Source organism: Lithobates pipiens, unplaced genomic scaffold (genome assembly GCF_037356315.1).
Source record: "Lithobates pipiens isolate NorthernLeopardFrog02 unplaced genomic scaffold, aLitPip1_a1.2 Scaffold_10, whole genome shotgun sequence".
Classification (NCBI taxonomy): Eukaryota; Metazoa; Chordata; class Amphibia; order Anura; family Ranidae; genus Lithobates; species Lithobates pipiens.
Genome location: NW_027507686.1, coordinates 25,770,358 through 25,784,069, shown reverse-complemented (window position 1 = coordinate 25,784,069; position 13,712 = coordinate 25,770,358). Strand labels below are relative to the sequence as shown.

At 44.6% G+C, this 13,712-nt stretch overlaps 1 protein-coding gene across 1 annotated transcript in view; it reads right to left on the bottom strand.

The window, feature by feature from the left end:
- The window catches only part of LOC143941436 (uncharacterized), a gene marked incomplete in the record, with an annotated part of 69,624 nt that overhangs the window by 21,757 nt on the left and 34,155 nt on the right, over positions 1–13,712 (bottom strand). Inside the window, 3 exon segments of the mRNA XM_077463337.1 lie at positions 1,211–1,279; positions 2,018–2,142; positions 5,654–5,788. Coding sequence (XP_077319463.1) covers positions 1,211–1,279; positions 2,018–2,142; positions 5,654–5,788 — 329 coding nt within the window.

Genomic DNA, 13,712 nt, shown 5'->3' with positions numbered 1-13,712 from the left:
AGCGCTGTATGTCACGGAGCTGCTGTCAGCGCTGTATGTCACGGAGCTGCTGTCAGCGCTGTATGTCACGGAGCTGCTGTCAGCGCTGTATGTCACGGAGCTGCTGTCAGCGCTGTATGTCACGGAGCTGCTGTCAGCGCTGTATGTCACGGAGCTGCTGTCAGCGCTGTATGTCACGGAGCTGCTGTCAGCGCTGTATGTCACGGAGCTGCTGTCAGCGCTGTATGTCACGGAGCTGCTGTCAGCGCTGTATGTCACGGAGCTGCTGTCAGCGCTGTATGTCACGGTGCTGCTGTCAGCGCTGTATGTCACGGAGCTGCTGTCAGCGCTGTATGTCACGGAGCTGCTGTCAGTGCTGTATGTCACGGAGCTGCTGTCAGCGCTGTATGTCACGGAGCTGCTGTCAGCGCTGTATGTCACGGAGCTGCTGTCAGCGCTGTATGTCACGGTGCTGCTGTCAGCGCTGTATGTCACGGAGCTGCTGTCAGCGCTGTATGTCACGGAGCTGCTGTCAGCGCTGTATGTCACGGAGCTGCTGTCAGCGCTGTATGTCACGGAGCTGCTGTCAGCGCTGTATGTCACGGAGCTGCTGTCAGCGCTGTATGTCACGGTGCTGATGTCAGTGCTCTGTATTACGGTGCTGCTGTCAGTGCTCTGTATCTCCTGCACCCTCTTGTTTGCCTACCCTGGTCCCTGACCTTCCCTCTCCTCCATTGCCTTCATTAGCTCCATAGTCCTGAATTGTCAGAACAATTTCCCAAATAAAAAAAAAATGCTTGTAGTTATCGATCCCAAATTCACCTCATACATGTATTATGCTATTGTCCAGGTGGTGGGACTACGTGCTACCCCCTAATAATTACCCCGTGGCCGCAAATTCGACCTAAAGGTTTGCGAAATTCGCCTCCCATTGAAGTCAATGGAGCCCGCGGCGAACGGTCGTTTTCGCGAACGTTTGTGTCCGTTCGCGTTTCGCGTTCGCGAAACGTCCCGTCGGAAGTTCGTCCATCACTACTAAGCACCTTCCGTCTTCCGCCCTGAGAGAGCAGCCACTCCCACTACAATCCTGATTTCAACTTTCAGCTGACATATGGGAACTCAATATAAAGACAGATTGTAATTGCATTGGCTGAATAAAAAATAAAAAAATGGCGAAACGGGTGTTGTATATGTTGTTTTTTTTAATATGACAAAGAAGGTTTTATCTTACAGAAGTGAGAATTTCACATGAATGGTCTGCGTCTCGTCTTTACTGTCACGGTATTGGAATGGCCCCTTTCTGTAAGAGACATCACCAGGTGATTAATGAAGAAGAAAAACCAATCATAGTCTGATAATAATGTAAGGCTTGTACTTATACATAACTAAAGAATTGCTAAAATGTATCTAAACCTAAGAAGTAAAATGTAACATTGCAGTCCTTAAAGCGGTAGTAAACAGCAGTTGATGGGAAAAAAAATTCCCCTGCAAGGCAATGTCATAATGTGCTAGTATGCATCACATGCTAGCACATTATGGGAGACTTACCTTTAGAATATTATGCGGATTACAAAAAAGATCCAAGTAAAACCTATTCATTAATTTAGATTTTATTAATTCCTTTGTAAAAAAAAATATATATATATATATATATATATTATTATTATTATTTTTTATCTCTGCTGCCCTCCTGAGCCTCCTTATTGGTCACTGAAACCACCCAGCAATTAGGGTAACTGAACAGTTGAGATCTGCAAGTGACTTCAGCTGCCTGTTCATTGGCTCTATTCCTCTTTTTGACATGTGGTCCGAACTGAATGGCCCCTTGTTTTTTTTCTCATGTGGTGGCCTGAACCATCACTGAATGTTGAAGAAATATGTATAAGATCTGAAATCTTCATCTAGATAAAGTCTGGCAGTAAATGACAGCTGAGTGGTCACCTGTTCATCGTGTACATGGGAAAGAATGGACAATACGGACGACTGATAGGTGTACCGCTGTGCTGCAGGTGAGAGGTTACAGGAACTTGTTCAGTACCTGAGGTTCCCATCAAAGGTTATTTTCCATTTCTGAAGTGGCTCCTCATATCCGATGCAGAATCCAAAGGTTCTCCAGGCCGTGTCAGAATCATCATCCACAATGGTGTCGGGGTGCTCGGTGTGCTGAATAACAAGGTCACATGGATGAAAGCAAGAACCAGGTCCAAATATAGAAACCCCCAAACCCGATCTGATATGAACTGAGGCCAGAATTCCTTATAGAGCTTAGTCAGTCTATCACAACAGGGGAAAAAGTGCATCCTTGCCCTGAAACCAATAAGAGGAAATCTACTATATGTATCCTCAACTATATACAGTATTTATTATATGTGCGAGAAACCCTTAAACCTTGATCCCTTTAGGAACACCTCCAACCCTATTTTGAAGTAACAAATTTATAAAAAGTCTACACACCCCTGTTAAAATGTCGGTTTCTGTGATGTAAAAAAAAAAAAAATGAGACAAAGATAAATCATTTCAAAACGTTTTCTACCTTTAATATAGTTAATAAACTGTACAACTCAATTGAACAACCAACGGAAATCTTTTAGGTGGAGGCTGGGCTGGGACAAAAATTTGGCCCTGGACTTCATCCAGACCGGCCCACTTTAATTTTGCAAACACATACAAAATAGTATATATACTGTTGGGGGTGGGGGTGGAGGACACAGTGGGGGGTGGAGAACACAGAGGGACAGCGTAGGGGGTGGAGGACAACGTGGGGGGGGGTGGAGGACACAAGGGGACACCGTGGGGGAGAGAAGGACACAGTGGGGGGTGGAAGACACTGGGGGGACAGTGAGGGGTGGAGGACACAGTGGGCAGTGGAGGACACAGTGGGGGGTGGAGGACACAGGGGGACACCATAGGAGGTGGAGGACCCAGTGGGGTGTAGAGGACACAGGGGGACACCTTGGGGAGTGGAGGACACAGTGGGGGTGAAGGACACAGGGGAACAACATGGGGGGTGGAGGACACAGGGGGACATCGTGGGGGGTGCAAGACACAGTGGGGGGTGGAGGACACATGGGGACACCGTGGGGGGTGGAGGACAGAGGGGGACAGCATGGGGGGGGACAGGAGAGTATCATGGGGCCTTCTGCGATCCTGTTGTGGCCCGGGCCCCCTACATCTGAACTGGCTGCCTCTGCTCCCCCCTCCCCAGTAATGGCGATAGTACACAGCCTCACCCGATGCTTGCAAAAGGGCCTCTCATGGCGCGCTGCTCTCTGCTGGCCCCTCCGCTCTTCTCGTCCGTCCCGGATGATGTCATGTACAAGTACCTGGGGTGGACAGGAGGGAAGGAGGGGCCAGCGTGGAACAGCAAGCTGTGAGAGGGCCTATTGCAGCCACTTCCAGTGCTAGTGTTGCAGAGCCTCTCATGGGGCCCCCTAATGGCCCTGGGCCCTCAGGCAGTGCCGATGGGTCAGTCCACCCCTGAAGTACAGCAGTGCTCAAAGTAATGGCTGCGTGAGCTGCGCAGCCACTACTTTGACAGCATGTCACTGAAACCGGCCAACTGAGCTATCGGCCCCTCAGGAAACTCCTGTTAGTCCCAATGGCCAGTATATGCCTGGGTGGAGAGAATTAAAAATAAAAAAATAAAATATGGTTGCATAAGTGTGCACACCCTTAAACTAATACTTTGTTGAAGCACCTTCTGATTTTATTACAGCACTCAGTCTTTTTGGGTATGATTCTATCAGCATGGCACATCTTGACTTGGTGAAGGCATTTCCTATGCACAGCCCTCTTCAGATCACCCCACAGATTTTCAATGGGATTCAGGTCTGGGCTCTGGCTGGGCCATTCCAAAACATTAATCTTGTTCCAGCTGAAGAAAAACAGCCCCAAAGCACGAGGCTGCCACCACCATGCTTCACGGTGGGTATGGTGTTCTTTTGGTTATGTGCATTCTTGTTTTTGCACCAAACATATCTTTTGGAATTATGGCCAAAAAGTTTAACCTTGGTTTCATCAGACCAGAACACATTTTCCCACATGCTTTTGGGAGACTTCAGATGTGTTTTTGCAAAATTTAGACGGGCTTGGATGTTTTTCTTCGTAATAAAAGGCTTCCGTCTTGCCACTCTACTCCATGGCCCAGACATATGAAGAATAAGGGAGATTGTTGTCACATGTACCTCACAGCCAGTACATTCCTGCTGCTCCTTGAATGTTGCTGTAGGCCTCTTGGCAGCCTCCCTGACAAGTTTTCTTCTCATCTCTTTATCCATTTTGGAGGGACGTCCAGTTCTTGGTAATGTCACTGTTGTGCTATATTTTCTCCACTCAGTGATGACTGTCTTCACTGTGTTCTATGGTATACTGTATATAATGCCTTGGAAATTATTTTGTACCTTTTTCCTGACTGATACCTTTTAACAATGAGATCCCTCTGATGCTTTGGAAGCTCTCTGCGGACCATGGCTTTTGCTGTAGGATGCGACTAACAAAATGTCAGGAAAGACCTACTAGAACAGCTGAACTTTATTTGGGGTTAATCAGAGGCACTTTAAATGATGGCAGTGTGTGTACTGACTATTTAACATGAGTTTGAATGTGACTGCTTTATTCTGAACACAGCTACATCCCCAGTTATAAGAAGGTGTGCACACTTGCAACCACAATATTTTAGTTTAGTTTTTTTTTTTTTTACTTCCCCTACCTTAAGGGCCAGTTTACACCACATGCAGTCAAGTGCGTTTTTTTCTGCATAAAAAAAAAACGTATGAAAAGTAGTTCACACTAGTGCTTGGGGTTCCAGTGTTTTCCAGTTCCAGAAAAATAGTAGAACACGCTGTATTTTTCCTGCACTGGACTGCACTGAAACGCTGTAAAATGCATCAAAAACGCACTGGAATGCACCAGAACACACCGGAATGCGCCTAAACACACCAAAAATGCACTGGAACACACATGTCCTTATTTAAGGTTAAGAAAAAAAATAAAGAGGGGGGGGGGGGGAATGCACTGGACTGCATCAAAAACACACCAAAATGCTTGTGCAGAAGAGCATCTGGAACACATCCGGACTGCGTTTCTATGGTCTGACTGCAGCATGTTCTACTTTTTTTCTGGAACTAGAAGCCCTGGAACACTGATGTGACCTATGCTTTTGGGAAACCATATAACCTACTTTCCATGCTTTTTTGATGCACAAAAAAATGCACTGAACTGCATGTGGTGTGAAAGGGCCCTAAAGGTGGAACAAGTTCTGAAATAATTTATCTTTGTCTCATTTTTTTACATTACAGAAACTTGACATTTTACCAGGGGTGTGTAGACTTTTCATGGGTATCATTTCATTGTTTCATGTTGTCAGGCTGATAACAGAAGAATGGAGCAGGAGAAAGCTACGGGACATAGTGATTTGAAGACAGATAAGAAAACACTACAGATATATGTGCCAAGCCCAAATTTTATGAATCGGGTTTACATCCACTTTAAGTAAGGGAAACAGGCAATGAAGCCTTGTGGCTTCCCAGTTGGTTTCCTATTGCACATGTGCCAATTGTGCTGGGCCTTCCTCTTGCAAAATGCCTTGATGAGTGGATGTCAGATATCTTGCAGACCACCCCATGTAATGTCCTCATTTTTTGCATACTTTTTCTTCTTATCTTTTTACACTTACTTGAAAATCGCCAACGCCATCCACTCTCAAAAAAAGCCAAGCTTCGCACTTTTTGTTCTGCCTCCGAGCGATGCGACATATTAGAAAGCTCTTGTCCACTTTAGATACCGCCATGAAGTACACAGAATCGATGAACTGCAACAAGAAAGAGATGGTGCGGCCACCACCACACAACAAAATTTAAAGGGATAATTTGCCCAAAAATAATAATTCAGATATGGGTATATATGGCTCGTGTGCTGTATTGTCCCCTGGCTTTGCTGTGCCGGGATTCCTGGCTTTGTCCTGGAAGTCTCACTTCGCATTCTGTGTAATGCAACACAAACCATGGGGTCTATTTGTAAAAAGATTTGTTAGATTAATATACCACGCATTTACCCAGCCATGACAAATTCTAACCATATTCAGTTTATAAATTCCTATAATTGTCAGCTCCATCTAGAGGCCATAATGTGGTATTTGTTCTGACTGAGGTAGTACAGAAAAAAACGCTGCATTATGGCCACTAGATGGAGCTGACGATTAAAGGAAATAAATAGACCCCCAACATGGACAGTAGAGTCCAAAAGAAAGAGTGAAAACAATGTTGGAGTGGGGAAAAGCCAAGAACCTAGGTGCAGAAATGTGACTGCAAGAATCCCTGATATGTACAGTTCATGGGGGGGGGAGGGGGGTTTAGTGCCAACTGTGGTCACCAACCCAAAACTGAAATATTGGGCTTGTGGCCCCTTTAAGAGGATCTTGTCTAGATCATAAAAAGGTTAGTGCAGCACGAAAATAATAAATTCATAGGCACAGGCAAGTCCCAACGGGTGTTCACTCATGATGCAAATTTTCATGCAGGTGACAACGTGTAGAACCTCCACTACTGACCGCTCACCTCATCACATGGACCCCTAAATAAACAGTCAGGTCAAATTTGCTTTCCCATACAGGGTTAATAAATTACTTTTCATTACATCTAGATCACAAGCAACACTGGTACGTTCCATTGGTCCTGATTTCCTTATTGGGATTGGCAGAACTCCACCCAGGTAAGGTACATGAAATAAAGAAACAAATATAGTGCTCTCTGCATCCAACTTGATCTATTGAATAAAAAGAATATCACTTACAAGCGAGGCACTATTCCATATAGGCTGGTATGCAAGCATTCTATGTACTAAACACAATGGCTGCCGCGGGTCTAGATGTCTAGATACAGATGTAAGGTGACTTCTTGAGCGTTTCTAATTTTTCAATGGCTGTGAAAATGAACCTCCTACTTGCACTAGACCACAGAATCAGTTTGAAGTTGCAGAACGCTAGATATCCTCCACCGGTTCTCCAGCACAGCACACTTGTCTTGCTCCATCCCATGGGCATGGAAGAGGATTTCATGGCTTGGCATCTTCCATGATCCAGGTCCTGTCCCCAGGAAAGCTCTGTACCACAGCGGCTCTAAAATAGGAACTCACCACTGAGAAGGGCACAACAAGGCAAATAATACCCTTCTGACTGGACCCTTCCCAAACAGGCCACCACCTACCCTGTCCTGAACTGTCTTCCTTCCATTCATCAATGTTTCATCGCGATTACTCATTTATACTTCGCTCAGCTTTTTGCATACACTGTGAAGACTCGCATGAACTCATCTTCATTAGGTGACCAGACTTTACAGAAAAAGTGAACTTCTTTACTGGTTACAATCCATGAAATTGGTACATGAATGGTATTCAGCTCCACATCAAAGATGTCTCCTATATTAGGGCGCAGCTCGAGGAAGACAATTGGGTTCTGATGCCTACTCCTATATTTAATTACATGTCAGAGGTGGAAATGTACAAGGGATATATCTCCAGGTGTTATTACATGTTGTTGCTGATCTTTTTAAAGGATTTTCGTTTGAGAGCGGAGCACCGATTGCAGCAAGATGTGGGTGTTTTTGAGGAGGATCAGTGGGAGGAAGCCCTGCAGGCTGTACAAATGTGCTCCCTCAATGTTACCCAAAGGCTTTCTCAGTTGTACATTCTCCTTAGGGTTCACTTCATGCCAGCAAGATTATTTAAAATGGGGAAAAGAAAGGACCCTATATGTATGAGATGTTCCTGGGAACATGGAGAATTGAGCCATCTTTTATGGAAATTACATATAAATTGGAATAAGGTTACTGATACCCTTTCCAGAGTATTTGGCATGGATCCCAAACACTACCTTTCAGGTATTATAGATGATCTTCAGAGGTGGCCAAACAAGCTAAAGCCAGGGCTCTGTTTCAGGCCTGCATTTTGATTCTTTGACATTGGAAGTCGACCGAGCCTCCCTTGTGGAAGGAGTGGGTAGTGCAAATAAGTAAGATACTACATCTTGAGAAGTTTACCTTCCAACACAGATGCTGCCCGGGGAAATACCAAGCAGTATGGTCACCCTGGCTGGATATGCCAGGGCTATCCCCGGTCAATTTAATTCTGGATAGAATTTTGTGATTAACCAGGTATTTTATGTGCTATATCAAAGACAGTATGTGTGGAATCGGTATTAAAATAGTACATTGTATTGTTGCCTATGTCCACTTAGAACATTTGTGTTGATGTACAGACGTGGAAATTCAAATGTGCCGTATGGATATATTCGCTGTAATCTCTATGGACCAAACAAATGTTTGTATTTTACTTTTTGTTCTCAATAAAAACTTATTTTGCGATAAAAAAAAAAAAAAAAAAGTCTCCTATACAATCCCCAGTCACTACAAATTACTTCTTAGTAAAAAATTATATTGAAATACTGGTGGAATCAACTTCCATTATGACAGTAACTTTCCCAGTTATAACATTAACTCCCACTGAAGTATTGTGATATATTACCATGAATTGCAGTAGGGGTATTGGCTGTGACAATGGTATTGGCTGTCACCATGGTATTGGCTGTCACCATGGTATTGACTGTCACCGTGCTATTGGCTGTCACTATAGTATTGGCTGTCACCATGGTATTGGCTGTGAGAATGGTATTGGCTGTCACCATGGTGCTGGCTGTCACCATGGTGCTGGCTGTCACCATGCTATTGGCTGTCACTATGGTACTGGCTGTCACCATGGTACTGGCTGTCACCATGGTATTGGCTGCCACCATAGTGCATGTTCCTTCAGCTCAAACACTCCCCTTGCATTTGGCGAACAGTCCTCCACCTTTCTCAAGGGAGCTACACCCCTGGGAACAGTCCTCTATATACCCTCACAAGGGAAGTGACCTTGCCTCTCGTTGACATGCCACTGCATGCATTTAACCCCCACTGTTACTTTGCATTAACACACACATAAATACAGTAACTACAGTAGCACCTGCCAACCACCACCCCAGCCCTAGTACACCCATACATGGGATAGCAGCATCCACCTGAGGCTTCTCACACACAGGTAATATACATTGTAATAGATTCCTTTAACCACTTAATTACTGGCCTGTAACATCCCTTCATTACCAGATCATTTCTCAGTTTTCAGCATTATGATAGTTTGACTGACAATTACTCCACGCATTTTTTTTAAACAGATAGAGCTTTCTTTTGGTTATATTTATTAGCTGTTTTTATTATTATTATTATTATTATGATTATTATTTTTACAAATAAAAAAGGAAAAAAGTCCAAAAGTAAGAAATAAAAAATATTTCCCTTAATTTCTGGTAAAATAAAATTTCCAGAATATTATGAAAATCCCCCAGGTGATCTTTCATCAGCATTGTACATAGGGATTAAGATTGTAAATAATACTCAGTCCCCCGCATGGATACCCAGCTGTCTAATGGTGGCCGGCAACACAGCAATTGGCCTCCCGAAGGCTTTATATCCACTACTGTTCATAAACAGCACTGGGAAAATAAAGGACCACTGATCTGCCGTTGAAAAACATACCGTGGTATGTAGGAGCTACAACTTTTTTTTTTATCATATTAGATCTTGCAGCAATGGGTTAAAACTAGGGTTGCACCGATACTAGTATCGGTATCGGTATCAGTGCCGATACCGAGTATTTGCACAAGTATCGGTACTCGTGAAAATGCACCAATATCTAGAACCGATACTTTCAGGCTCGGTTCTTTGAGATGTCAGTAGGTCTCCCCAGTGTTAAAGAAGTCTGGTAATTGGAGCTGTCAAAAAGAAAAAAAAATGTTTATTACCAACATTACTCAGCCCTGAACATTGTTTATTTTTGTAGATTTCTGTTTCTTCATCTGCAGATGCAGGGATGAACAAATGTTCCTCTGTTTAACCCCTTAATAACCCTTAATTTACTCTTATCCGCCTTAATTAACTCCCTATTCTCCTCCATTTAATTATTATTTCCCTGCTTTTTTATCTTTTGTTCAAGTCTATTTTATAAATAATAACTAATTGAAACTTTTTTTTTTTTGCTTGCTTTGTTAGTGAATATTTTCACACATATACCGAATTTATCGGGGTATAACACGCACCCCAAGTTTAGGAGGGCATTTTAACCACTTGAGGACCGCCGTATTGCCATTGTACGTCAGCACAATGGCACAGGCAGGCATAATCACGTACATCTACGTGATTGCCTTCCAGCGGGTGGGGGGTCCCATCGGACCCCCTCCCGCTGGTTACGGCGGTCCGATTCGGTCCAGGAGCGCTCCGTGATGAGGGGATGGCCGTTCGTTTTCGGCCACCCCCTCTGGATCGCTCCTGGCCAATGAGAAGCTTCCTCCCCTGTGTATTGTTTACACAGGAAGGAGGAAGTGATGTCATTCTCCTCGGGGCGGTCTTTTTGACCGGACTACGAGGAGAAGAGTAAAAGTAAGTCTGCACGAACACTACACTGACATGTAGGTACACACAGGCACACAAACCCCCCCCGATCCCCCCCCCCCGATCGCCCCCCGATCCCCCCCCCGCCCCCCCTCCCCCCCCAGTCACAGTGTCACTGATTGCATTGATCATTTCTTTACTGATCAATGCATTCAGTGTCAGTTGTGACAGTAAAAACTGTCAGGACAGTTAGTGTTAGGTCCAGGGTAGCCCCCTATCAACCCCCAATAAAGATTTAACCCCCTGATTGCCCCTAGAGTTAACCCTTTCACCCCCTTTTGCCAGTGTCACTAAGCGATCATTTTTCTGATCGCTGCATGTGTCGCTAGGTAGCTAGTTATTTTTTTAGGTTCACCGCCAGGTTTTTATATCGCTAGGTACCCCGATATACTACCCAATAATGTTTTTAACCCCCTGATTGCCGCTAGTTAACCCTTTCACCCCCTTTTGCCAGTGTCACTAAGCGATCGTTTTTCTGATCGCTGCATTAGTGTCGCTACAGTCGCTAGGTAGCTAGTTATTTTTTTAGGTTCACCGCCAGGTTTTTATAGCGCTAGGTACCCCGATATACTACCCAATAATGTTTTTAACCCCCTGATTGCCGCTAGTTAACCCTTTCACCCCCTTTTGCCAGTGTCACTAAGCGATCATTTTTCTGATCGCTGCATGTGTCGCTAGGTAGCTAGTTATTTTTTTAGGTTCACCGCCAGGTTTTTATATCGCTAGGTACCCCGATATACTACCCAATAATGTTTTTAACCCCCTGATTGCCGCTAGTTAACCCTTTCACCCCCTTTTGCCAGTGTCACTAAGCGATCGTTTTTCTGATCGCTGCATTAGTGTCGCTACAGTCGCTAGGTAGCTAGTTATTTTTTTAGGTTCACCGCCAGGTTTTTATAGCGCTAGGTACCCCGATATACTACCCAATAATGGTTTTAACCCCCTGATTTCCGCTAGTTAACCCTTTCACCCCCTTTTGCCAGTGTCACTAAGCGATAATTTTTCTGAACGCTGCATCAGTGTCGCTAGTGTCGCTAGGTAGCTAGTTAACTAGGCTCCCAAAAAGTCCCCCACATGTGGTATCCCCGTACTCGGGAGAAGCAGCAGAATTTATTTTGGGGTGTAATTTGACTTCTGCCCATAGCATGTGTGAGCAATATATCATTTAGTGACAACTTTGTGCAAAAAAAAAAAAGTTTGTAATATTCCCGCAACTTTTGGCAAAATATAAAATATTCCATGGACTCAACATGCCTCTCAGTAAATAGCTTGGGGTGTCTACTTTCCAAAATGGGGTCATTTGGGGGGGTTTTGTGCTATTTTGGCATTTTATGGCCTTCGAAACTGTGATAGGTAGTGAGGAGTTAAATCAAAAATTTGCACCCTTAGAAATCCTGAAGGTGGTGATTGGTTTTCGGGGTGCCGTGCGCGACTAGACTCCCAAAAAGTCCCACACATGTGGTATCCCCGTACTCGGGAGAAGCAGCAGAATGTATTTTGGGGTGTCATTTCACATATAACCATGGCATGTGTGAGCAATATATCATTTAGTGACAACTTTTTGTAAAAAAAATTTTTTTTTTTTTTTTTTGTCATTATTCAATCCCTTAGGACAAAAAAAATAAATATTCAATGGGCTCAACATACCCATCAGCAATTTCCTTGGGGTGTCTACTTTCCAAAATGGGGTCATTTGGGGGGGATTTGTACTGCCCTGCCATTTTAGCACCTCAAGAAATGAGATCGGCAGTCATAAATTAAAAGCTGTGTAAATTCCAGAAAATGTACTCTAGTTTGTAGACGCTATAACTTTTGCGCAAACCAAAAAATATACGCTTATTGACATTTTTTTTACTAAAGACATGTGGCTGAATAAATTTTGCCCTCAATGTATGACTAAAATTTAGTTTATTCGATTTTTCTTATAACAAAAAGAAGAAAATATCTTTTTTTTTCAAAATTTTCGCTCTTTTTCCATTTATATCGCAAAAAAAAAAAATCGCAGAGGCAATCAAATACCATCAAAAGAAAGCTCTATTTGTGGGAAGAAAAGGACGCAAATTTCGTTTGGGTGCAATATTGCATGACCGCGCAATTACCAGTTAAAGCAGCGCAGTGCGAAATTGCAAAAAGACCTCTGGTCCTTAAGGTGTTTATTGGTCCGGAGCTGAAGTGGTTAAGGAAAAAAGTTTTAGGAGGGAAGTTTAAAGCGGGAGTCCACCGGGACTCCGCATTTTTTTTTTTTTTTTAAAAGCCAGCAGCTACAAATACTGCAGCTGCTGACTTTTAAAATAGTGAGGCCGCGTACACACACGGGGACTGTTCGCCCAACTTTGTCCGCTGAACAGTGTTTCGGCAAACAGTCCGCTCGTGTGTGGGCTTTCAGCGGACAGTTTCAGCGAACAGTCCGCTGAACAAGGTTTTTCGGAAATTCCAAAAACCTTGTTTCAGCGAACAGTCCCCTCGTGTGTAGGCTTGTTCGTCAAACTAAGTTCCGCGCATAATCAGAAAGGATTTACACGCCGAAAGTTATAATGCAGTGTATAGGACGTCGTATTTTTCGTCCCGTCGTACGTGCCGTTCACGTCATCGCGCACAGTTTCAGCAAACTGTTCGTCCGTCGTGTGTGGCCATGTCCGTCCATGCTAATTTTGAGCGGACTGTTTGCCGAAACTGTTTGAAGGACAAAGTTGGGCGAACAGTCCCCGCGTGTGTACGCGGCCTGACACTTACCTGTCCAGCACGCCCGCGATGTCGGCACCCGAAGCCGATCTCTAGGTCGCCTGTCGGGTCCTGCCGCCGCCATCTTGGGTATGGGAATCAGGAAATGGAGCCTTTCGGCTTCATTTCCCGGTTCCCTACTGCGCATGCGCGAATCGCGCTGCGCAATAAGGACGCTCCCCGCTGCCTCTGGGATCTGTGTGTTTCCCAGCAGGCAGCGGGGCACTTGCGGGAAGGGGCGAGCACTTGCGGAAAGGGGCGTAAGTTACGCCCCTTTCCGCAGAGAGCTATCCCGGAAGTGGGTGCAGTTACCTGGATTATCCAGGTAACTGCACCCCCCTCCCCCCTGAAAGGTGCCGATTGTGGCACCGGAGGGGGGGAGGGTTCCGATGAGCGGAAGGTCCACTTTAGGGTGGACCTCCGCTTTAAGGAAAAAAAACGTACATTTAAATGCCCGTCAATGCAGCCTTATCAGTGTGCATCTGCAGCCTTGTCCATTGCAGAATGATCAGTGTCATTTGCAGCTTGCCCAGC